General features: G+C 44.3%; 1 protein-coding gene across 1 annotated transcript in view; it reads right to left on the minus strand.

Moving 5' to 3' along the window:
* The window catches only part of MRPL48 (mitochondrial ribosomal protein L48), a gene marked incomplete at both ends in the record, with an annotated part of 79,165 nt that overhangs the window by 36,700 nt on the left and 16,247 nt on the right, over positions 1-26,218 (minus strand). Inside the window, 2 exons of the mRNA XM_080718808.1 lie at positions 1,839-1,927; positions 23,378-23,415. Of these exons, the coding sequence (XP_080574934.1) occupies positions 1,839-1,927; positions 23,378-23,415 (127 nt within the window). The remainder of the gene's footprint in view (positions 1-1,838; positions 1,928-23,377; positions 23,416-26,218) is intronic.

Below are 26,218 nucleotides of genomic sequence, written 5' to 3' on the forward strand. Positions count from 1 at the left end.
CATCATCTCCTCAGAAGTATCAAAGATAAGAGCTGAGGACAGAAGGGTGGGAACCAACTCAGAGTCATAAACCAGGTCACTCCAAAGAGGTAGAACCAGTACTGACAAGGAAAACTGAGGTGAAATAGTTGCTCCCTTTCCTTTTATGATTTCTACAAGGTTCAGAAATCATAAGACTGGCCCGGCATGTAATCCCAGCATTTGGGAGGCAGAGACCGGAGGATCACGGTTTGTGGACAGCCTCAGCTACTTAGGGAGGCCCTTTGCAACTCAGTGAGACCCTGTTTCAAAAATAAAAAGACAAAAAATAGGGCTGGGAGTGTAGCTTGGGGGTAGAATGCCCCATGGGTTCTATCCCCAGTACTGCAAAAAAAAAAAAAAAAAAAAAAAAAGTCATAAAACTTTAGTGAGACCATTGGGAGGAAAGGATTATACCAGCAGAAATGGGAGAATTAACTTTTGTCTCAGGGATGTTAGGCTCAGATGGCCAGACTGAGACCAAGAGAGAAAAAAAATGGGAATCTGACTACTTAGTGTGGTTTTTCTTCTTTTCTTTTCTTTTTTTTTTTTTTTTTTTTTTTTTTTGCCTCTAAGCTTAGGGAGAAAAAGAAAGAAGGCCACAGAAGGTTCCTTCTAACTTAGCCAATCCAGTTCCCCATGTGAGTAAAAGTGGCAGGCAGTTAAGACAGAGCCTCTGTAAGCTGGTATATGAAAGCTTTCATTGTGCTGTGTTGCACAGGAAGTGAGGAGCCTGCTGCAGTTTCCAGCACTACCCAGCACCACTGTGCAAGCTACCCCGGGTCACTGAATGGAATCAGAGAAAAACCTAGAGCAGAAGCCAAATGGAGCACCACTCCTTCAAGCAAGCAAGGTCACCTGCAGCCAACTGTTTGCAGACAGTGAGTTGTACTTGCCAGCACAAAACCTCTCGGGGCAGCTCCGATACCCCTATTAGTTCAGCTTGATCAATATTTACTGTCTCCTGCTTGATGCCAGACTCTGTACTAGACACTGAAGATACGAAGGAAAAAGAGACACGGCCTCTACCCTTAGGTATCTCACAATCTAGAGGGGGAGGTAGTCATCAAAACTGATGGTTAAAAATAGTAAATCCCAGGGCAGAGGAAACACAAGGAACTCTGGCACTCAGGGTAAGACAAATAACCCAAGTTTTCCCAGAAGGAGAGGATTCATTTGTGACCCATTTTAAAGGTTGAGGAGGAGTTGTCCATGAAGAAGAGAAGGCCATCCAAGTAGACAGGACAGTGTGTGAGAAGCCTTGAAACACTGGCTGATGTGGGAGAAAAGCAAGAGGCCTAATACAGTTAAGCCACAGTACTCAGTTTGAGGACAGTCTCAGCTACTTAATGAGGCCCTTTGCAACTCAGTGAGACTCTGTTTCAAATAAAAGAATAAAATATAGGGTTGGGGGTGTAGCTCAGAGGTAGAATGCCCCTGGGTTCCATCCCCAGTACCAGAAAATAAAAATCAGCTATTTGGTTGCAAATATCAATCTACCTTCTCTCATTCATTCCACCAAAGTGGATTTATTAATTCTACTCTGGGTTCCATACTGAATTAGGTACTAAGAAGACTTAAATACCACAAATAATAAAACCAAGCCACTTGCTTTTTACTGTAATATTCTGGCCTTGAGACAAGACTGGAAACTTGTAGAAACGTTTCCAGTCTAGATAATACCAAACTAAACAAACAGAACTTAAGGCCAACACCCTATCCTTGTGAGCTCCAGCATTACCCAACCTACGCAGAGGTGATCTTTCAGTCTCGCAAAAGCTGCACGCTGTCCTTTTCTAAGAGACGCCCCTGCCCCTTACCTCTTGTGCTTTAATTAGGTGCTTATATCTTCCAATGCCATGAGTGGGCTTTGTCTTATAGTGCCGGCTAGTAGTCAGTAGAATGCCACCTAAAAGAGAGAAAATAAGACAAACCTGTTTCTAGACTCTTCCAGGAACAGCCATATCACGTGTAAGGAGAAAAATTCTCTACTACAGGACTGGAAATATTTGGGGCTAGAGAACTTCTTGATGGTTTAAATAATCATAGGTATTTTTTCTTCTTTGGAGGGGATATGGGATATTGGGAATTGAACTCAAGCATATACCCTTAGCCGTGTGTGTGTGTGTGTGTGTGTGTGTGTGTGTGTGTGTGTATGTATGTGTGTGTATGTGTGTATGTGTGTGTGTATATGTGTGTGTGTGTGTGTGTGTGTGTGTGTGTGTGTGTGTGTATTACTGGGAACTGAACCCAGAGACATTCTACCTTTGAGCTACACCCTCAGCCCGATTTTATTTATTTGGAAACAGGGTCTCACTTGGTTGATGAGCGTCTCACTACTTGCCGAGGCTATCCTCAAACCCGCGATCCTCCTATCTCAGCCTCCCTACTGGGATCACAGGTGTGTGCCACAATACCTGGAAGCTCTTTTACTTTCAAACAGTGTCTTGCTAAATTGCTGAGGCTGCCCTCAAACCTGCCATCTTCCTGTCTCAGCCTCCCAAGTACTGGGATTACAGGCATGTGCCACCATGCCAGGCAGAGGTATTTCTAGACCCTGAGCTAAATCTGTTTATCCTCCTTTTCTCTCCTTTTAGCCCCTGAAATACTTCCAGTCTCTACCATACATGTTTTTTTGACAAATTTTCTCTTGTAAAAAATTTTGGGGATAGAGGGACAAAAATACATTTTCATGGGGCTCTCATCGCCTCTTATTCCTTTACAATCAAAAATCCTTTTGACATTTTCTATGGGAATTGTACAGAGAGAGAAGCAGGCAGCAAAAACAATCAGCAAAGTTCTATAAAATTTAAAAAACCTCTAGTGCTAGGGATGTAGTTCAATGGGAGAGCACTTGACTAGAGCACAAGTCTCTAGGATAGTTTCTATCCTAGCATCACCAACAAACAAAAAATTATCTAATTTGATTTGTGTTAATATGGGACAGAATCCCACATGTATTGTTAAGTGAGCAGTGCTGAAAACAAAGCCTTAGGTATAAAACAGCCTATGTAACTACTACTAGGGAAAAGAGGGTGTTTCTCTATTGTAACACATTGTGGTAGGTCCAGAGAGGCGCCACCCAAACTCCTCTTTAAGAAAGACTTGGCGCCAGGCGTGGTGGGCACGCTTGTCATCCCCGCGCTCGGGAGGCGGAGACAGGAGGATCGCGCAGGTTCGAAGCCAGCCCCGCGCGCTGGCTTAGGAGACCCTGTTTCCAAATAAATAAAAAAAGGTCTGGGAGTGTAACCCAGAGGGATAAGGGCTTCCAGGAACCCCAGTACCACCAAAAAGAAAGAAAGAAAGAAAGAAAAAAGAGAGAACTTGGTAACCATATTTTGCTTTGTTATAAACATACACATACATACATACATTTTAATCCTCATTATTATCCTAACTTACAAATAAAGAAAAAATAGGAGCCAGACATGGTGGTTCACGCCTGTAACCCCAGTACTTAGAAGGCTGAGACAGGAGGATTACAGGTTCAAAGCCAACCTCAGCTACTTAGTGAGGCCCTCTGCAACTTAGTAAGTCCCTGTTTCAAAATAAAAGTAATAAAATAGGGCTGAGGATGTCACTTGCAGGTAGAATCTCCCTGGGTTCCATCCCAAGTACCAATAATAATATCAATAACAACAATAATAAATAAATAAATAAATACAAACAAAATAGAAAATAAAATAGGGCTGAGGGTATAGTTCAGAGGTAGAATGCCCCTTGGCTGGATTCCCAGAACAACAACAAAAAAAAACAAATTTTTTTTTTTTTTTTTTTGGTGGTACTGGGGTTCCTGGAAACCCTTCTACCTCCGGGCTACACTCCCAGACACACACACACACACACACACACACACACACACACACACACACACACATATATATATTTTTTGGAAACAGGGTCTCTTAAGCCAGTGCGGCTGGCTTTGAACCTGCGCCATCCTCCTGTCTCCGCCTCCCAAGCACAGGGATTATAAGCGTGCACCACCACGCCCGGTGTAACAATTTTTTTTTAATTGGTGAAATTACAAGTAAACCAGCAAGAAAGAGTTGGAACTACCACTTAAACTTGAGTCTGTCTGACTTTCAGCCCATATTCATCACTGCTAAGTCATAACACCTCAATTTCTAGAATACAAAATCTGGTTAGACCTAACCTTTCCTAGCTCTAGTCTCTGTTGCTTGTGTCTACCCTTTCACCAATCCTGTACAGGTCTGCTATGTCTTCCCGTCTTTCCTGCTCACTCTCTACTCTTTGGAGAAGTCCTAGTCCTAGGTTCTACTCCTCTTTCCTCCTGACCACTACGATCCTGCCCACATTTCCTCAGGGCCACCACTTTGTAGGGGCAGGAGAGCTAATAAAAGATAGTTTGAAAAAGTCTAAATGACAGCAAGTGAAAATCTCTTAGAAGTCAGGCATGGTGCCACACGCCTGTATTTTCCAGCTACACAGGAGGCTAAGGCAGAAAGATCACAAGTTTGAGGCTAGCATGGACAACTTATTAAGATCCTGTCTTAAAGTAAAAATAAAAAGTGAAGGGGTATAGCTCAGCGGTAGCATACCCCTGGATTCAGTCCCCAGTATCCCAAAACAAAACAAAACTAAACAGCTTTTAGGTCTCTCTTTTCTAAAATGAGATTCCAAGAAGGTCTGTTCTATTCCAGGCCAATAAAAATAGTTCTGGCTTCAGAGAATTTCCCTGCCTTTACAATCTATATTATTTTATCAAATAATATTAACCCAGAGATATCATGGAACCTTTCTATGATGTGGGTTAGTCCACATTTACAATTACAATTGCATGTAAACAATTGTGTAGATACTAAAACAGTTACAAAAATGAATAAAATGTTCCTTTGAAACAACTCAAGGCCTACCAGGAATAATGGCAGGAAAGTAAATAATTACCTTTTGGTATACAAAGTACTTAAATGGAGATAAAAGCAATGTTCTGGGTGGCCTGAGGAAGGAAAAACGAATTCTGCCTTTGGAGGTAAGGATACAGGGAAGTATGCCCCAAAGATGTAATAGCTGTGGGTTTTTTTGTTTTTTGGGTTTTTTTTTTTTTTTTCTTTCCAGTACTGAGGATTGAACCTAGGGGCACTGTCCCTCTGAGCTACCTTCCCCAACCCTATTTTTATTCTTTATTTTGAAAAAGGTTTCATTAAGTTGCAGAGAGCCTCACTAAGTAGCTGAGGCTAGCCACGAACCTGAGATCCTCCAGTCTCAGCCTCCTGAATGCTGGGATAAAAAGTGTATGCCACCACGCCCAGCCTCTCACTAAATTCTTGAGACTGGCCTCGATCCTGCAATCTTCCTGTCTCAAGTCTCCCAAATATTGAGATTACATACAAGTCTGTGCCACCACACCCAGCTTTGCTTTTTATTTTGAAACAGGTTTTCACTAAGTTACTGACGACCTCATTAAATTGCTGAGGCTGACTCTAAACCTGCAATCCTCCTGTCTCAGCTTTGCAAGTACTGGGATTAGAGATGGGAGCCACCATACCTAGCTAATCTTTGAACTTTTAAGACTTTGGATTCCAGATCCTTCAACCTAGGCCCTTCCCAAGAAGCTGATATCCAAAGCTCCAAGTTGGGCACAGAATGAGCCCTGAAAATAAATCTCAATTTTATTACCTCAAAATATGATCTCTTGCAAAACACTGACTCTCCAAAGTATGTTCATTCATTCAACAAATACTTTTTATTATGCATCCAGGTAGCCAGTAACGACTGTACCCTCACAGCTATGTAAATGACACACATTCAGAGCTGTGAAATCAGAGTAGACCAATCCAATGTGTGGAGGCCTAAGTGGTTCCAAGCATTGCCCTAGAGCCAGAGCCATAGCAATGAAGACAGTCCCTGTAACACAGAACCTACCCCCTAGGCTGACAGAATAACATTCCCTGTCTCTGTCTTGTAGAGTAATAAGGGCTGACTGGGATAGGGGCTGGAATGGTAGGAGTACTTTGGCTGGTTTGAGGTACCAGGAAATGAGAGCGGATTGCTTTTAAGTGGAAGAAATATAGATAGAAGGGTTAGGAAATTAGAAAACTGAAAACATGAAGGATAAGCAGGACTTTGTGAGGAAAAAACATGATATAGGGAAAGGAAGAGCCAGAAAAATTCAAACCACAGCATGAGGAGCACCACGGTAAGAGAGGAACTTAGAGAAACGAGCCAGGCTTAGGAAGAGTTCAGTTATTGGGCACTTTTGATATGGGGATACAGTAGCAGACAGTGCAGCAAAACTCTGCTTGTGGAGCTTACGGTCTCATTTACTGACAGAAGGCAGTCACTACCAGAATAGTCACAAAATAAATATAAAATATAAATTACACTAAATGATAAAAAATCACAGAGGGCTATGGTAAAACAATAAGCAGATCTACTTTAGAATGGAATATCAAGGAAGGCTTCTGAAAAATAACATTTGATCTGAGACCAGAATTCAGAGGAAAATGGCTAACAGTAACAGTAGTTTCCTCCAGGGAGAGGAAGTAAGTGGCTAAAAGGAAGAGGACAGACTTACCTTTTACTTAGACTCTTCTTTTTTTTTTTTTTTTTTTTTTTTTGGTACTGGGAATTGAACCCAGGGACATAATAGCTCTGAGCTACACCCCCAGTCCTTTTTATCCATAGGAAATAGGGCCTCACTAAGTTGATGACAGCCTTGCTAAGTTGCTGAGGCTGGCTTTGGACCTTGAGATCCTTCCATCTCACTGTTATGGTCAGATACAGAATGTCCCCTGAAGAGATCAGGGTTGATGAATTAAGTCATAAGGGCTGTAATCTCATCAGTAGATAAATCCATTACAATGGGTTTGAATTTCCTTCTGAACAGCAATAAACAGGGAAAGTTTTATGTCTGATATGTTTTAAAAATATCATTTGGTCGCTGTGTGAAGAGGGTGGAAGAAATATAGACAGAAGGGTTAGGAAATTAGAAACCTGAGCTAAGTTATTGTTGTTGATCTCCTTATGTTTATATTCACTCCTATTCCATCTTCTAGAGCCAACAGACTAATCCACTATCATGAACTTATCTGAGTAGTACCTAGGTCAGTGGGTCCCGGGGGCTGTGGCCCTAGGGACCATCCTTGTGCCTTTGAATCCCCCTGCTTGCTGGCTCTCTGTGTTTCTAGCCTCTCTCCCTCTCGCTCTCTCCCTCTCGCTCTCTCGCTCTCTGTCCTGATACTCTATGTAAACACCAACCAAACAAGGACTGAACTTGGAATCTCCAAATATCTGTGAACAAATAAATCTTCCTTCCTCTTTTGCTTGGATTATAGCAGTGAGAGTGTTAATTGAGACACTCAGCCTCCCAAATACTGGGATGACTGCCATATGCCACCACACACTGCCTCTTTTGTACCTTTGAAAAACTATCCCATTAGCCAGGTGTGGTGACACATGCTTGTAATCCTAATACTTGGGAGGCTGAAACAGGAAGATGACAGGTTTGAAGCCAACCTCAGCAAGGTTTTCATCAACCTAGTAAGACCCTATTTCCAAATAGGAAATTTAAAAAATTGGGCTGGGGGGTATGAGGCTTAGAGGTAGAATGCTTCTGGGATCAATCTCCAGGACCCAAAAAAAAAAAAATGATTCCATGTACATGTATTATGTATTCTATTTTTATTTTGTGGTACTATTGATGGACCCCCATGGTGCTCTAACACTGAGCCCAATTTTTAATTCTTTATTTTGAAACAGGGTCTCACTGAGTTGCAATGGGCCTAAGTAGCTGAGGCTTGTCGTGAACCCACAATCCTCTTGTCTCAGACTCCCAAATGCTGGGATTACAAGCATGTACCACCACGCCCGGCTTCTCCAGGCCTTTTTATTAATTTTGAGACATGGTCTTGTTAGGTTGCCTAGGCTGGCCTCAAATTTGTGATGCTCCTGCCTCAGCCTCCCAAATAGCTGGAATTATTTATGGACCATTGTGCCTAGCATGTATTATCTATTCAAACCAATAAAATGGGAACTTGACAGGCAAAAACTTCTTGACAGAAGTTTATTGGATGAAAAAAATGGAGGATGCATGTCCCAGGTAGAGAAATCAGCATGTGCAAAGACCCTATTATGGGACATAGCGTGGCACATTCAGGCAGCAGAAAGGCTATCAGTGTGGCTCAAGCAAAGTGCGAGGAACTCACCAGAGAGACTGGACACTAGAGTGCTGGGTTGAAATCAACAATGCTGGGCCTTGTTAAGGGTTTGGATTTCACCCTGAACAGCAATAACCATGGGGATTTTTTTTTTTTTTGTACTAGCGCTTTTCTACTTCCGAGCTATACTTCTAGACCTATTTTATACTTTATTTGGGAACAGGGTCTCACTAAGTTGCTGAGAGCCTCACTAAGTAGCTGAGGCTGGCTTCGAACCTGTGTGATCCTCCTGTCTCAGCCTCCCAAGCACTGGAATTACCAGCGTGCGCCACCGCACCTGGCTTACAGGGAAATTTTATGTCTGATATGCTTTTAAAATATCATTTGGAAAATGAAAAGCCCCTGGGTTCCACCCCCAGTACCACCAAAAATAAAATAAAATAAAAACAAAATATCATTTGGAGTCAGGTGTGGTGGCACATGCTTGTAATACCAGCATTTGGAAGGCTGAGACAGGAGGATGGCAGTTTGAGGACACTTCAGCTAATACTTAGTGAGGCCCTTTGCAACTCACTGAGTCCCTGTTTCAAAATAAAGAATAAAAAATAGGGCTGGGGTGTAGCTCAGAGGTAGAATGCCCTTGGGTTCTATGCCCAGCACCCCCCCACACACTACATATGTATGTTCTTTGTGAAGGGAGGAGAATAGACAGAGAGTTAGGAAATTATTGTTATTGTTGTTACTGTTGTTGATCACCTTATATCCATATATACCCTACTCCATCTTTTAGCACTGACAAGATTAATCCTTCTAAAATATAAAAATAATCATATTGTTCTCTTTGATAATTCAATAATTTATTCATTACACACACACATTTTCTTTCTTTGTGTGTGTGTGGGGGGGGAGTACTGGGGATGGAACCCAGGGGCCTTCTACCTCCATGCTATACCTCCAGACCTATTTTATATTTTATTTGGGAACAGGATCTCACTAAGTTGCTGAGAGCCTCACTAAGCTGCTGAGGCTGGCTTCGAACCTGCAATCCTCCTGTCTCAGCTTCCCAAGTGCTGCATCACAACACCTGGTTTACACACACATTTTTCTAAAGTACTATTTTGTCAGGCACTATAGAAACAACAGTGAATAAGAGAGTAAAGGTCCTTGCCATATTTTTTTTAATGAATAATGGTTTCCCACTGCCCAGAGATAGAATTTCTTAGGTTAAGAATTTAAGAGCCAGAATTTAAGAATTTAGTACACACTTGTAATCTCAGTACTTGGGAGGCTTAGACAGGAGGATCACAGGTTTGCAACCAGCCTAGTGAGGCTCTTGGCAACTTAGTGAGACCTTGTTTCAAAATAAAGAATAAAAAATCAAGCTAAAGGTGGCACTCAGATGTAGAATGTCCCTAGGTTCAATCTCCAGTACCATGCACACACACACACACACACACACACACACACACACACACACACACACACAAAGAATTTAAGGACTTGGCTTTATAATCTATCTGTTTCATTTCATTCACCTACTTTTGTAGGCCTTTAACACTGCTCCTCTGCCGTCGAGCTACGCTGTAAGCCCTGCAGTTTTCCTGTGTAAATTCTGCAGTTTGCCTCTGTGCCTTCCTGAGCTGTCCCCCTTTTCTAGACTGTACTTCTCAAAAGTAATTATTTTTCACAGCTCTAGAGACTGCACAAATGCCACCATCTCTGTGAAACTCTTCTAATACCTTAAACATATAGAGTTTACTTCACAGTAACAGCTCTCTCATGCCTGCATATTGAAATAAAACATTTTGTGTAAATAAAAAAGAAAACTCAGCCGGGCATGGTGGCACACACTTGTAATCCCAGCATTCGAGAAGTGGAGACCGGAGGATAGCAGTTCATGGACAGCCTCAGTATTTAGGCCCTTCACAACTCAGTGAGACCCTATTTCAAAAAAAAAGTCTACACAGAAACTCAATCATCTATCAGTATTTTAAAGAGCAGAACAGAAACTGATCTTTGAGATGATGATACATCTAAAGTCGAAAAGGCTGCAAACACTTGCCTTGGTCTCTCATCTGTGGCAATTCTGTGGCAAGGAGACATTTTCAAATTCAGTTTGGGGCAATTCCTATAATTAGAGCAGCTGGTTAATTAAAAAGCTGGTTTAAACCACTGTTAAATTAACCATTTTCCCCCTTAAATGAAAGGTTTGAGTCAAAATACCAGTGGTTAAACTGCTTAATTATCCAGTTGTTTTAATTGTATAATGTATAAGTTTGAAAGCCTCTGATTTTCAGTAAATTCAACTGGATTCTTGCCCCCTGCTTATGTCATCAAACTGGGTTTCCTGCTGTCACTGCCGCAGCCTCCTAGGAGAAAAGGACACTCTTCACTGACAAAGACACAAACCTCCTGTTTCAAAAGGAGGCTTTGAAAATCTTTCGGCTGCACAATAATAAAATGTAAGCACACACTGATTTCTCCCACAGAGCTCCCCTTTCCATTATGCCAGAGGCAACTGTCCTTGAATCTCCTTGTTTATTAAACTGAGAAGCACACTGTCAATCTAGAATAGGGATAAACAACTTCCTTTTAATCATTTCTCCTTCAAAATTGGAAACAGCATTTTTAGCAGGGCTATGCAGGTAGGGAAAGGGGAAGAAACTGGGACAGCCCTGCCAAGTCTAATTACAGGATATTCTCTCCATTTCATGGATTCTCAGTCCTCCAAGGGGAGAGACATCGTCAGCACCTGGCAGACAGTATATGCTCAGTAAGTATATATCGGAAAAAAACAAAACAAAACAAAAATAGTTCTTGAAATAGTCGACCAAGACAATCTACAGTAATTTGGCCCTAGCAAATCTGTCCCCACAGCTGCTTGCCTTTTTTCAAAAATTCTTTTCACACTCTTTTCAGTTCCCGTAATTGCTTGAACTTGAATATACCATGTTTCTGTGACTGTACTGTTTTGCTCATGGTATGATGAGACTGTCCTAAGCTCAATTTGTTTAGGCTCTTCAGATCTCCTTTTATATATTTACCACTACCTATTATATTTAAATTCATATTTAAAAGAAGGTAACCAGCCGGGTATGGTGGCACACTAGTAATCACAGTGTTTGGGAGGCTGAGACAGAAGAATCACAGGTTCACAGCCAGCTTCAACTATTTAATTAGGCCCTGCACAACTTAGTGAGACCCTGTTTCAAATAATAAAAAAAAAAGACTGGGGCCGGGTGTGGTGGTGCATGCTTGGAATCCCAACATTCAAGAGGCTAAGAAAAACTATTGATGTGTATTAACAAGTTGCTTCTCATAAAGATGACTTTTTTTTTGTAGTGGTCCTGGGGTTCCTGGAAGGCCTTCTACCTCCGGGCTACACTCTGAGGCCTATTCTATACTTTTTATTTGGAAACAGGGTCTCTTAAGCCAGCACGGCTGGCTTCGAACATGCGCAATCCTCCTGTCTCTGCCTCCCAAGAACAGGGATTACAAGCGCGCGCCACCACGCCCAGCGTCCAGTATCGGGGTTGAACCCAGGGCTTTGTATGTGGCCAGGCAAACTTTCTACCACTTAGCTACATCCCCAGCCCTACCTCATCTTATACATATATATAGTATACTGGGGATGGAAACCAGGGGCTTTCTACCACTGAGCTGAAGCCCCCAGCCTTATTTTTTTATTCTTTATTTTGAAACAGGTTCTCACTGAGTTGCAAAGGGCCTCACTAAGTAGCTGAAGATATCTGTGAATCCTTCCAAATGCGTGCCCCACCATGCCTGGCTCTTATTTGATATTTGAGTAATGTGTGTGTGTGTGTGTGTGTGTGTGTGTGTGTGTGTGTGTGTATGTGTGGTACTGGGGATTGAACCCAGGGGCATTTTACCTCCCAGCTATACCCCCAGCCCTATCTTTTATTATTTATTTTGAAACAGGGTCTCACTGAGTTGCAAAGCACCTCACTAAGTAGCAGCTGAGGCTGGCTGGGACCTCTGTGTCAGCTTCCCAAATGACCACGCCCGGCTGATAACAACTTTAAAAACTAAATAGAGCTGGGCATGGTGATACATGCCTATAATCCTAATACTTGGAAAGCTGAAACAGGAGCATCCTAAGATGGAGGCCAGCCTTAGCAACCTACTGAGACCCTCAGCAATTTAGCAAGACCCTGTTTGTTTTTGTTGTTGTTGTTGTTGTTGTTGTTGTTGTTGTCTTTGGTGGTACTGGTGGTGGAACCCAGGGGTTTTTCTACCTCCGGGCTATACTCCCAGACCTATTTTATATTTATTTGGAAACAGGGTCTCACTAAGTTGCTGAGAGCCTCACTCAGTAGCTGAGGCTGGCTTTAAATCTGTGCGGTCCTCCTGTTTTAGCCTCCCAAGCATGGGGATTACAAGCGTGCACCACAATGCCCGGCTAAGACTCTGTTTTAAAATAAAAAATAAAAAGGGCTGAGGGTGTAGCTCAAAGATAGAATGCCCCTGGCTTTAATCCCCAGTATCAAAATAGTAATAATAATTAAAAACAAATTAAACAAACAAAAAACTCTCAAAATTAAATACTAAGAGATACTAAAAAATACTATAACAAACTAATAAAATAGTTTGATACTGGCATCAAATAAGGACAGAACAATGAAATGAAATAAAATTTAAAAAATAGAGCTGGACATGGCGGTGCACACTTGTAATCCCAGTATTTGGGAGGCTGAGATAGGAAGATCACAGTTCATGGACAACCTCAGCTACTTAGTGAGACCCTGTTTCAAAATAAAGAATAAAAAATAGGGCTGGGGGTATAGCTCAGAGGTAGAATGCCCTTGAGTTCCATCCCCAGTACCACAAAAAACAAATGAATAAATAAAAATTAAAAATAGTCCTAACTCTATAGGAAACTTAGTGGGTGATAAAGGTGACATTCTCAAATCTATAGAAAATCATAAATACATGTTTTAAACAATTCATTACCATTAAGGGGAAAAAAACTGCATCCCTATCCAACTTTTAGATAGAACACTTGTTTATTTATTTATGTTTTATTTATTTTTTTAATGGTACTGAGAATGGAACCCAGGAGCATTCTATCTCCAAGATACATTCTCAGCCCTATTTTTTATTCTTTATTTTGAAACAGGGTCTCACTGAGTTGCAAAGGGTCTCACTAAGTAACTGAGGCTAGTTTTGAACCTGAGTGGTCCTCCTACCTCAGCCTCCCAAATGCTGGGATTACAAGCGTGCACCACTACACCCAGCTTTAGACCACCTATTTATTTATTTATTTATTTATTTATTTATTTATTTATTCATTCATTCATTCATTCATTCATTTTGCAGGGTTCGGGATGGAACCCAGGGCATTTGACCTCCAAGCTATACCTCCTGCCTTATTTTTTTTATTCTTTATTTTGAAACCAGGTCTCACTGAGTTGCAGAGGGCCTCACTAAATAGCTGAGGCTGTCCGCGAACCGTGATCCTCCGGTCTCAGCCTCCCGAATGCTGGGATTACAAGCGTGCGCCACCACACCCGGCAGACCACCTATTTAAGGGAAATAAAATATCAGAAGATGACATGAAAGTTTTTTTTAGTGTTATGTGTGGTACTGAGGATTGAACCCAGGGGCATTCTACCTCTGAGCTATACCTCTAGCCTATTTTATTCTTTATTTTAAAACAGGGCCTCACCATATGGTGAAGCTGGCCCTAAGTACTGGAATTATAATAAACAGGCAATTCATAAGGAAAGAAATACAAAGAGCCAGTATAATGATGGTGGCCAACTCTCAAGAAATGCAAATTAGCCGGGCGTGGTGGCACAAGTTTGTAATCCTCCCGTGCTTGGGAGGCGGAGACAGGAGGATCTGGCAGGTTCTAAGCCAGCCTCACTGGCTTAAGAGACCCTGTTTCCAAATAAAAATATAAAATAAGTCTGGGAGAGTAGCCTGGATGTAGAAGAGTTTCCAGGAACCCCAGTACCACCAAAAAAAAAAAAAAAATGCAAATTAAAACAACGTGATAACCAGGTGTGGTGGTGCACACCTCTAATCCCCGTACTTGAGAGACTGAGACAGGAGGATCGCAGGTTCGACAACAGCCTCAGCAACTTAGTGAGGTTCTCAGCAACTGATCAAGATCCTGTTTCCAAATAAGGAATAAAAAAAAATTAGGGCTGGGGATATAGCTCAGAGGCAGAATGCCCTTGGGTTCAATCTCAAGTACCAATAAATAAACAAATAAATAAAAATAAAAAAGGGCTGAGGGTGTAGCTCAGAGGTAGAACACCCCTGGGTTCAATCCCCAGTGCAAGCAAGCAAGCAAATAAATTAAATAAATCAATGAGTGAGATATTATTTCACTAGTAAAAAAAATTTATTTTGATCAGAAAATGTAAATTAATGTTTCTCTGAAGGGGAATCTGGCAATACTTAAAAAAATTTTCAATTCATAATTCACTGACTCAGCATTATCAGTTCCAGGAATTTATCTTATGTGTAGAAACAAGTTTACAATGGTTAAAAAAAGTGGTTACAGCTGGGCATTGGTGGCGCATGCTTGTAATCCCAGCGCTTGGGAGGCTGAGATAGGAGGATTGCACAGGTTCGAAACCAGCCTCAGCTACTTAGTGAGGCTCTTAGCAACTTAGTGAGACCCTGTTTCCATATAAAGTATAAAATAGATCTGGGAGTATAGACCAGAGGTAGAAAAGCCCCTGGGTTCCACCCTCAGTACCACACACACACACACACAAAAGTGGTTACTGCAGTATTTTTGAAACATCAGAAAACTAAAAATAACCTAAATGTCCAGCATTAAGATACTGTCTTATATACATATAATCTGTATCTTCACATGTTCATTAAACTTTTCCAAAAGGGTGGGCGTGGTGGCACACTCTTGTAATCCCAGCAATTGGAAGGCTCAGACAGGAGGATCGCACAGGTTCGAAGCCAGCCTTGGCTACTTAGTGAGGCTCTCAGCAACTTAGTGAGACCCTGTTTCCAAATAAAGTATAAAATAGGTCTGGGAGTATAGCCCCAAAGTAGAAAGCCCCTGGGCTCCACCCCCAATACCACAAAAAAATTTAAAAAACTTTCCCAAAAGCCGGGCACGGGGCACACACTTGTAATACCAGTACTTTGGAGGCTGAGAGAGAGAGGATGGGGGTACACAGCCAGCTTCAGCTACTTAGTAAGGCCCTCTGCAACTTAGTAGGGCCCTGTTTCGAAATAAGGAATTAAAAAAAATAGGGCTAGGGGTGTAGCTCGGAGGTAGAATGCCCCTGGGTTCCATTCCAGTACCCCCTCGCAAAAAAAAAAAAAAAAAAAAAAAAAAAGCTTTCCTGAAAATTTTACAAGAGGCCCTGGGAGCACAGCTAAGTGATAAACTGCATGCTTAGCATGTGCAAGATCCTGGGTTCAACCCCTAGCACCAATGGAAAAAAAAAAGAAAGAAAAGAAAAAAGAAAGAGAAAGGAAATAAAGAAAAAGGTATATAAGAAACTGCTATAGCTGGGCATGGTGGCGCACACTTATAATCCCAGCATTCGGGAGGCTGAGACCGGATGATTGTGGTTCACGGACAGCCTCAGCTACTTAGTGAGGCCCTCCGCAATTCAGTGAAACCCTGTTTCAAAATAAAGAATAAAAAATTGGGCAGGAGGTGTAGCTCGGAGGTCAAATGCCTCTGGGTTCCATCCCAGACCTAAAAAAAAAAAAAAAAAAAAAAAAAGAAAAGAAAAGAAAGAAAGAAAGAAACTGCTATCAGTGGATACTGAGACTGAGAGGATCCGGGTTCACGGCCAGCCTCAGTACTTAGTGAGGCCCTCCACAACTTAATGAAAAAGATGAAATTTTAACTTTTCATCAAATACCCTTTCTGTACAGTTTACACTTACTTAGTATATATATGTATATATGGTAACAAGGAATAAACCCAGGGCATTCTATCTCCAACCCACACCCCCAACTCTTATATTCGTTATTTGGAAACAGTCTCACTAAGTTGCAGAGGGCGCTGCGAAGTTGTTAAGGCTGGCTTTGAACCTGTGATCCTCCTGTCTCAACATCCCAAGTACTAGAATTACATACCAGCACCACCATGCCCAACTATATTTACTTTTACCATTTGCATCTGTTTCTTTTTTCTTTTTTTAATTTTTGGTACTGGAGATGGAACCCAGAGGCATTCGACCTCCAAGCTAGAGCCCCAGTCCTTTTTTTTATTTTTTATTTTTATTTTATTTATTTATTTATTTTTTTATGGTTCTGGGGGTGGAACCCAGAGGCTTCTACCTCTGGGCTATACTCCCAGACCTATTTTATATTTTATTTGGAAACAGGGTCTCACTAAGTTGCTGAGAGCCTCACTAAGTAGCTGAGGCTGGCTTTGAACCTGTGCGATCCTCCTGTCTCAGCCTCCCAAGTGCAGGGATTACAAGTGTGCACCACCACGCCCGGCTCCCAGTCCTTTTTTTTTAAAATTATCATTATTCTTTCTTTTGAGACAGGTGATAAGTTGGGTCCTGCACTCATGTGACTTTGTGTCACATGACCTCTGCAGGGCAAGGGAGGGGCTGAAACCCCCGCGAGAATTGGGCGTTCCCACGAGTAAACCCTCCTCTCACGAGATACATACCTTGAAAAGGAGAGCCCGCGTCCTCAAGCTTTGGACAGGCGTGCGGGCCCCACGGTGCCTCGCCCTGATCCCCGGGAGAGCCGTGCCATTAAAACTTTACATGCCATGTGTACCGGACCTCTCTCGTGTTTTTCACACTCCGCCGTACTCACATTATTTTTACTTTACTCGCATTAATTTTTTATTTTACTTATCATTTGGTGCCGAACCGGGAGAACTCTTGGGTCCCTCCCCATTTTTTTCTTTTTTTTTCTTTTTTTTTCTTTTTTTTCCTTTTTTCTCTTTTTATTTTTACTCTCTTTTTGAGCCCTGGACTCTCCGACCCGCCAGCAGCTGACTGCGAGGTCCCACACCAGCGCTCCGCTTGCAGGCGTTGCTCCCACCACTGCCGCCGCTGCCGCCCCATGCCTGCCCGGACTGTAAGCCTTCTTCCCCAGCCCCGCGCTCTCCGGGAGAGCCGGCGGCCTTCTTCCCGCCCCGGGCTCTGCTGAGAGTCCGCGGCCATCTTTCCAGCCCCGAGCTCTGCTGAGAGCTCACGGCCATCTTTTCGGCCCCGAGCTCTGCTGAGAGCCGGAGGCCATCTTTCCAGCCCTGAGCTCTGCTGAGAGCTCGCGGCCATCTTTTCGGCCCCGCGCTCTGCTGAGAGCCGGTGCCCATCTTTCCGGCCCCGAGCTCTGCTGAGAGCCGGTGGCTATCTTTCCGGCCCCGAGCTCTGCTGAGAGCCGGTGGCCATCTTTCTGATCCCGCGCTCTGCTGAGAGCCCGCAGCCATCTTTCCGGCCCTGCGCTCTGCTGAGAGCCGATGGCCATCTTTCCAGCCCTGAGCTCTGCTGAGAGCCTGCGGCCATCTTTTCGGCCCCAAGCTCTGCTGAGAGCCGGTGGCCATCTTTCCGGCCCCAAGCTCTGCTGAGAGCCGGTGGCCATCTTTTCCCGCCCACGTGCTCTCTTCTGGAGCGCCGGCGGCCATCTTCCACTGCCACCGCGACCGCAGCCACCACCGCCGGGGCGTGCAGGCTCCGCCGGCCACCAGGCTGCCAGTTCCACCCGCCTGGAGCCAGGCTCCTTGGGTGATGCTGGCACCTGCTCTGCCTGCCGACCTCCTGCACGGGCCAGGACCTCTGCCTGCCGCTTGGACCTCCTAAAACCGCCGTTCCAGCTCGGCGCTCCAGTCACCGCCGGGACCTCTGGCCGGTTTGCCCCGCCTGCCCCGATCCAGGCTCATTGGGCGGCGCACAGCCGACTTCAGTGTCTGCCACAGTCACCCGCGCCAGGCGTAGCTCTACTCGCTGCTGCTGCTCCGTTTTGCCCGCCCAAGCCAGGCTCACTGGCGGTGCTCCTCGGGGCCTAGCCTCAGCGACTGCCGCATGCCTGGAAGCCATTTTGTCTCCACGCCGCAAACCCGGCAAGCCATGCTGCCTGCGTGCCACCGTTTGATCCCGCCTGCGCCAGCCGTCAGTACCATCCACACCAGCCACCAGCATCTGCGTGCCCCAGCTCCACTGCACCCCCAGCAGCTTCTCAGCGCTTCTGTCGCAGCCAGCACTGGCTGGCAACACTTTACTCCGGTAAACTGCCTCCTTCCCTTGGTTAGCGGGTTCCGGACTTGGGTCTTCCGGTCCACTGGGACCCCAAAATCCAAGCGCTTGGTGACCCATTGTCCCCTGGTCCACTGGGACCACCCTGCGGATGACCAGGTCATCCTCTGGTTTTGAGAAGGAATGAAGACGTTCTTCCCTATCTCTTAACCTCTGTTTCCGAACGATTGAGCAGGGAAATCGGGGACGCCCATTTCCTGTTCTTCGTTTCCGCCCGTAAACCAATTATGGGAAGTCGAACCTTTATACTAGCAAATGCCCTGAGAGCCTGTCTTCCTTGATACGAGTTGGGAAATGGGTTGTGGTGGCCCAGGAAAAGTTAGGAACTTTTATAAGCGGTCTGGTATCCCTCCAAATGCTCTCCCCTATCAGCTGCCATTTATTTTCCCGCCAGCTGCCATTTTGTGATGGCGTATAGTCGCTGCCTGGTGATGTCACAGTCGCCATCTTGGCCCGCGCCATACTGCAATTTTGCTGGGCGGCCCGTCGCGCCCTAGGTGCTGTGGGAAATGCCAGGCCTGGGCTGGGGCGACACCCTCTGCCCATGGGGAGTCTGCGTTGCCATTCTTGCCGGACACCAGCCCCGGGACGCACTCTTTGTGAGTGTAGGTCCGTCGCAGCTGACAGAACCTTAACATGGCATCTAAAGTTTTAATTCCAGAGAGAAACAGGCGGAGATGGAGCGTACACTCTGACTTTGCCAAAAAGCAGATCCCTGGTAGCTGCCCTTTGGCTGGCGGTGGCGGCTCAGCCCTCTGTAGAGCCACCCAGGTATGGAGGACTGCAACAACAACTACCTCCAGGAAGTTGTCTGAAGTCCGCCTGAAGTGGGGCGAAGCCACACCCACCAATCAGACTGTGCCCAGCGTGTGGCCAGGAGGGCCACTGGAACAGAGCCCTTGGAAAAGGATGAGCCCCAGGTGCCTCAACACAGGGGGAGCACCTTTCCAGACCAGGCCCCGCCGCTGGCCCTACTCAGCCTGGCTGAAGACTGACGGCTCCTGGATCCCTCAACCTCCATCCTCTTTGCCAGCTCAGGCCTTTGCCTGTTCAAGCCTCCTCAAGCGCACATCACTAAGCTGTCCAGGGTAACCTCCAATTCGCACTGCAGCTATGCACCCACCTGCACCCCCTTCTGGGGGACTGGACTCCCGACTCCTCCTGGCCTGGGGCCCCTGACGACGCCCCTTAACAGCAGGAAGAAGCTAGAGGGTCCAATCGTCATCCGTTATCCCTACCATCAAAAGGCCGGAATGATAAATTGGGTCCTGCACTCATGTGACTTTGTGTCACATGACCTCTGCAGGGCAAGGGAGGGGCTGAAACCCCCGCGAGAATTGGGCGTTCCCACGAGTAAACCCTCCTCTCGCGAGATGCATACCTTGAAAAGGAGAGCCCGCGTCCTCAAGCTTTGGACAGGCGTGCGGGCCCCACGGTGCCTCGCCCTGATCCCCGGGAGAGCCGTGCCATTAAAACTTTACATGCCATGTGTACCGGACCTCTCTCATGTTTTTCACACTCCGCCGTACTCACATTATTTTTACTTTACTCGCATTAATTTTTTATTTTACTTATCAACAGGGTGTCATTAAGTTGCAGAGGGCCTCACTAAGTACTGAGGCTGGCCACAAACCTGGATCCTCCAGTCTCAGCCTCCCAAGTACTGGGATTACAAACATGCACCACCATGCCTGGCTTATTTCATATTTTTAATAGTTAATAATTTTTTGTATGTGTGGAACTTGGGATGGAATCCAGGGATATTCTACCTCTGAACAATTCCCCCTGCCTTAGTCTTTTATTTTTGAAACAAAGTCTCACTAAGTTGCAGAGGGCCTCACTAAATTGCTGAGCTGGCCACGAACCTGCAATCTTCCTGTCTCTTCTAAATACTGGGATTATAGATATTTGCCACCAAAGCCTGGCTTCAATTTTTTTCTTTTTTTCTTTGATGGTACTGGGGGTGGAACTGTAGGACCAAAGTGGGGGCATAACAGGCTTCATCCATACAGTAAACACACTAGGCCTAAGTTTCAGTATCCCAGGAATACAACTTAACAGTTAAGTCCCAGTTTTGGCACCTGGGTCAGGATGAAAAACTCCCAACCAACCCCAGAAGGCACGAACCAAATGGGAGGCACCAAGTATCCTGTCCTTGCTTGTAATAACAGCAGTAAAAATTCCTTTTGGTTTAAAGATAACTCCTTTGTAAATCACAGCCTGAGTGACTGAAATGTATAAAACTGCCTTGGAACAAAGACTCGGAGTCCTTGTTAAGACTCCACTGCGTTGGAGGGACTTGGACCCTAGCTCGAGCTAGTTCCCTAATAACCCCCTTCTTGTTGTTTGCATTATTGTGTGTGGTGGTGGTCTCTGTCACCTTGGGGTCCCGGACTTTGAGTATAACAATAGGTCTAAGGACAGCCTCAGCAAGTATTGAGACTCTCATCAAACTAGCAAAACCTAGGTTTTAAACCTAGGTTTCAAACCATGTTTCAAAAAATAAAAATAAAATAGGTCTGGGGGTGTAGCTGAGATATAGAATGTCCCTGGGTTCAATCCCCAGTACAATAAATAAATACCTATATAGAAAAAAGAAAAAAAAAGATGCCGGGCGTGGTGGCACATGTTTGTAGTCCCAGCATCTGGGAGGCTGAGACAGGAGGATCACAGTTCAAGGACAGCCTTAGCTACTACTTAGTGAGGCCATTTACAACTCAGTGAGGCCCTGTTTCAAAATAAAGAATAAAAGATAGGGATGAGGTATAGCTCAGAGGTAGAATGCCCCTGGGTTCCATCCCTAGTACTGCAAAAGGAAAGGAAGGAAGGAAGGAAAGACGGGAGGGAGGGAGAGAATGCAGGCAGGATGGAAGGAAGGGAGGAAAGAAGGGAGGAGCATGGTAGTGCATGCCTTTAATTCCAGTACTTGAGAGGCTAAGAGACAGGAGAATCTCTGGTACAAGGACAGCCTCAGCTACTTTTAGTAAGGCCCTCTGCAACTTAGTGAGACCTTGTTTCAAAATAAAGAATAAAAAATAGGGCTGGGGGTATACATTAGAGGTAGAATGCCCCTGGGTTCTTATCCCCAGTTCTATCCAGTACTACAAAAATTAATCTAAGTTTTTGAGCACTTTACATGTTTTATCTCACTGAATCTTCAAATAGTTCCCATTTTCACTGGGGGAGGGTACTGGGGATGAAACCCAGTAGCATTCTTACCACACCGAGCTTATTCTTTTATTTTTATTTTTTTTACGGCACTGGGGATGGAACCCAGGGGTATTCTACCTCCGAGGCACACACCTCCCTATTTCTGATTCTTTATTTTTTTGAAACAGGGTCTCACTGCATTGCAAATGGCCTCACTAAGTAGTAGCTGAGGCTGTCTGCAAACCACGATCCTCCTGTCTCAGCCTCCCAAATACTGGGATTACAAGCGTGCGCCACCATGCCCTGCTCCATTTTTTTAAAATAAATTTATTTGCCGGGCGTGGTGGCGCACACTTGTAATCCCCGCGCTTGGGAGGCAGAGACAGGAGGATCGCGCAGGTTCGAAACCAGCCGCGTGTGCTGGCTTAGGAGACCCTGTTTCCAAATAAAAATGTAAAAATAGGTCTGGGAGTGTAGCCCAGAGGTAGAAGGGCTTCCAGGAACCCCAGTACCAAGAAAAAAATTAAAAAATAAAATAAAATTTATTTATTTATTTATTGGTGGTACTGGGGGTGGAACCCAGGGGCTTTTCTACCTCCGGGCTATACCCCCACACCTATTTTATACTTTATTTGGAAAAAGGGTCTCACTAAGTTGCTGAGAGCCTCACTAAGTAACTAAGGCTGGCTTCGAACCTGTGTGATCAATTTTTTTAAAATGAGGAAACCAAGCTACAGAGAGGAAGTCAAAGATCAGAACATAAGTATATGGTGTAGGGGTGCTGGAAAGCGGGCTGGAAGAAGCGCTTTCCCCCCAGTATTAGAAGTTAACTAGAGAAGTCTTCTTCCATATTAGGATTAGAAATAAGGTATTAAAATATAGAGTTAAGATATAGAAGTAAGGTAGGATTAGAAATAGGATGGAGATCCATAAGCCCAGCTGCCCAGGTTGCAGGATTCAAGGACGAGGGTAGGGGACCCACAAGGTCAAAGCCTCTAATCTCCAGCTTGCTAGCCAAGGTCTTTGTAAATGGGACCCCATCCCCATATCTCTGAGCTAGATCAGCAAACAAGGCCAGGCTAATCTGCTCTCCAGGCAGATTATTCAGTGCAGAGATAAACCTGGCCCAGCCAAGGTGGGTGGGAAAGGCAGAGCAGGCTCTGACGTGTGGATGCATGTTTTAAAATTATTGGTTGTACTTGTTTGTCCTTGTATCTGATTGGTTGTATTCTAAGGTTGGCGGGCTCTGACGTGTGTAACCACTCCCTCGTGTGTAACCACTCCCTCCTAGGGTTATAAAATTCAGAGCATGGAGTGGGGAGGGGTCGAACCTCGACCATTTAGTGTCGAAACTTGACCCCTGGCTAGCCGGGACAGAGCTGTAGCACAATAAACCTCGCTTGCATTTTACATCTCTTGTGAGTCCTTCGATATTTGGGTTGGTGGGCGATTCTTGGACCCTTCAATGGTAGAGTTGGAAAACAAACTTACTATGGGGCTCTCACTCTTTTTTTTTTTTTTTTTTTCTTGGTGGTACTGGGGTTCCTGGAAGCCCTTCTACCTCCGGGCTACACTCCCAGACCTATTTTTACATTTTTACTTGGAAACAGGGTCTCCTAAGCCAGCGCGCGTAGCTGGCTTCGAACCTGCGCAATCCTCCTGTCTCTGCCTCCCAAGCGCGGGGATTACAAGCGTGCGCCACCACGCCCGGCGAGGGGCTCTCACTCTTAACTACTACTTCATGTTTTCACCCAGGTTCTATTCTATGTGAGTGGTGGGATTTGGTCATCCTTCTAATTATCATAGACTGCTAAATAATCACTTAAAGCAGACAGATCATATAAGGAAATAACCACTTACCTGAAGAATAAATGGGATTCTCTCCCAAAGTTCTGAATCTAAAGAGAAAGAATTTTTAATACAATTACATATCTGCATGTTTGCAAAGTTATCAGAATTGTATGCACCTCATTAAGAATGTCAATGCTAGATACTCCCTTACTCCCTCCTTTCACAAACATTATTAAACACCTACTATATGCCAAAGTGGAAGGTCCTGAGGATGCAAATATAAGTAAGATGTCTCGATGGTCTAGTTGGGAATAATATATGTAAATAAATGAGCCATACAGTAGGACTAATCGTGAACAGAAACATGCACTAGATTCAGTAAGAGGGCTGGAGATAGAATTCAGTGGTAGACCACTTGCCTAGCATGCACTAGGAGTCAATCCCAATACCAAAAAGAAAAAAGAAAAAATTCAGGAAGATACAAAGGAAAGTCTGGTCACTTCTACTATGGAGGTTGGACCATTGAACTGAGCCTTTGTGTGTGTGTGTTTTTGTCTGTTTTGCTTTTTTTGTGGTACTAGGGCTTGAACCTAGAGGCCCTGTACCTCTGAGCTATACCCCAGCCCTATTTTGTGTGTGTGTGTGGCACTGGGGATTGAACCCAGAGGCAGTCTACCTTAAAGCTACACCCCCAACCAGCTTTTTTATTTCTTATTTGGAAACAGGGTCTTGTTAGGTTGATTCAAGTCTCACTACTTGCTGAAACTGCCCTTGAACCTGCAATGCTCCTGTCTCAGCCTCCCAAGTATAGAAATTACTGGCATGCACCATCATGCCCAGATCTCAGCATTATTTTTTATGTTTATTTATTTATTTAGTATTGGAGGTAAAGCACAGGGGCTTTTATACCTCAGACTATACTACTAGACCTTTTTTTATACTTTATTTGGAAACAGGGTTTCACTAAGTTGCTGAGAGCCTCACTACGTAGCTGAGGCTGGCTTCAAACCTGTGCACTCCTCCTGTCTCAGCCTTCCAAGTGCTGGGATTACAAGTGTGTGCCACCACACCCGGCTTTTTATTTTTATTTTTAAACAGGGTCTTGCTAGGGTGATGAAAGTAAAAAAAAAAAAAAAAAAAAAAAAAAAAAAAAAAAAAAAAAAACTCAGTTCAGCTGGGCATGGTGCAGAATGCCTGTAGAGGCTGAGACAGGAGGATCACAGATTCGAGGACAGTCTCAGCAACTGACCGAGACTCTCAGCCAATTTGCAAGGCCCTGTTTCGAATTAAAAAAATAAAAGTAACTGGCCATATAGCTCAGAAACAGAATGTCACTGGTTTTTATCCCCACTACCAACAAATAAACAGACTAACACAATGAACTGTGGCTGCAAGGGTAGCTCACATGTACAAGGGCCTGGGTTTGATTCCCAGCACTGGGGAGGGGGGGGGGAAGAAAAAAAAAAGAATTTTCACTTATTTAGCATTTCAAGAAAAGCACTCTATGCCAGTATTTGGGAGGCTGAGACAGGAGGATCTGAGGTTTAAGGACAGCCTCAGCAATGCAGTGAGACTCTCAGCATCCTAGCAAGACTGTGGAACTTCAGTAGCAGGAAAGTGGGTAGGGGTGAAAAGATAGAGCTGGAGAGGTCTTCAAGGGCCAGGTCATAAAGAATCCCATACAGTGTGCTAAAAAGTTCAGTCTTAACTCTATAGTGGGATGTTCTTAGCAGATTTTTTGGTACTGGAATATAACCCAGGGGCGTTCTACCTCTAAGTTACACCCCAGCCCTCCCTTCATTTTTTAAATTTTTAAATTTTTAATTTTTTTTTTTTTTTTTTTTTTTTTTTTTTTTTGCGAGTCTGGAGATGGAACCCGGGGCGTTTGACCTCTGAGTTACATCCCCTGCCCTTTTTTTTTTTAAATTCTTTGTTTTGCAACAGGGTCTTACTAAGTTACGGAGGGCCTTACTAAGTAGCTGAGGCTGTCCATGAACTGCAATCCTCTGGTTTCTGCCTCCCAAATGCTGGGATTACAGCCGTGCGCCACCACGCCCAGCATCATTTTATTTTTTAAGCAGAGTCTCGCTAGGTTGATGAGAGACTCACTGTTGCTGAGGCTGTCCTCGAACCTGTGATTCTCCTGTCTCTGCCTTCTAAGTACAGGGATGACAAGGGTGCATCACCACACCTGGCTTCTTGGCAGATTTTAAGCATAGGAGTGATAATGATTAAGCTTGAGTTTAAGAAAAGTTCCCCCAGCAACAAGTGAGCTATGGAAGGGCAAGAGGTGAGACTGAAGCAAAGAACAAGTGAGGTGGCTCTTCTCAGCGCCTAGAAGACAAAGACATGTAAGTCTCGTATCATTAGAACGTCTTGGGGGGCCAGGCGTGGTGGCGCACACTTGCAATTCTAGTACTTGGGAGGCTGAGACGGGAGGATCGTGCAGGTTCGAAGCCAGCCTCAGCTACTTAGGCCCTCCACAATTTAGTGAGACCCTATTTCAAAATAAAGAACAAAAAATCGGGCCAGGGGTGTAACTTGGAGGTAGAATGCCCCTGGGTTCAATCTCCAGCACTGCTAAAGATTTAAAAAAAAAAAAAAAAAAAGAACAGCCTGAGGGAGGATGGAAAGAAAATGACAGCAATGACAGCCAGACTGTATACAGGAGCCGGAACACAGGAAGGAGAATACTATGGTTCTGTTTGGCTGACTAAATAATTGGAGTATTTTAGTTCTGCCTCCTGAGGAGCTTTGAAACCGTGGTACAAACTAGAGAAAAACAAACCTGTGATTGAATGCTGACTCAATCATTTCCAAACTGTGACCTTGGGCAAGCTGTTTGATATCACTGTTACTCAGTTATCTCATCTTTAAAATATAGATAGTAATAATACAACCTCATGGGAT

This window comes from Muscardinus avellanarius (assembly GCF_963383645.1).
Source record: "Muscardinus avellanarius genome assembly, chromosome: 1".
NCBI lineage: Eukaryota > Metazoa > Chordata > Mammalia > Rodentia > Gliridae > Muscardinus > Muscardinus avellanarius.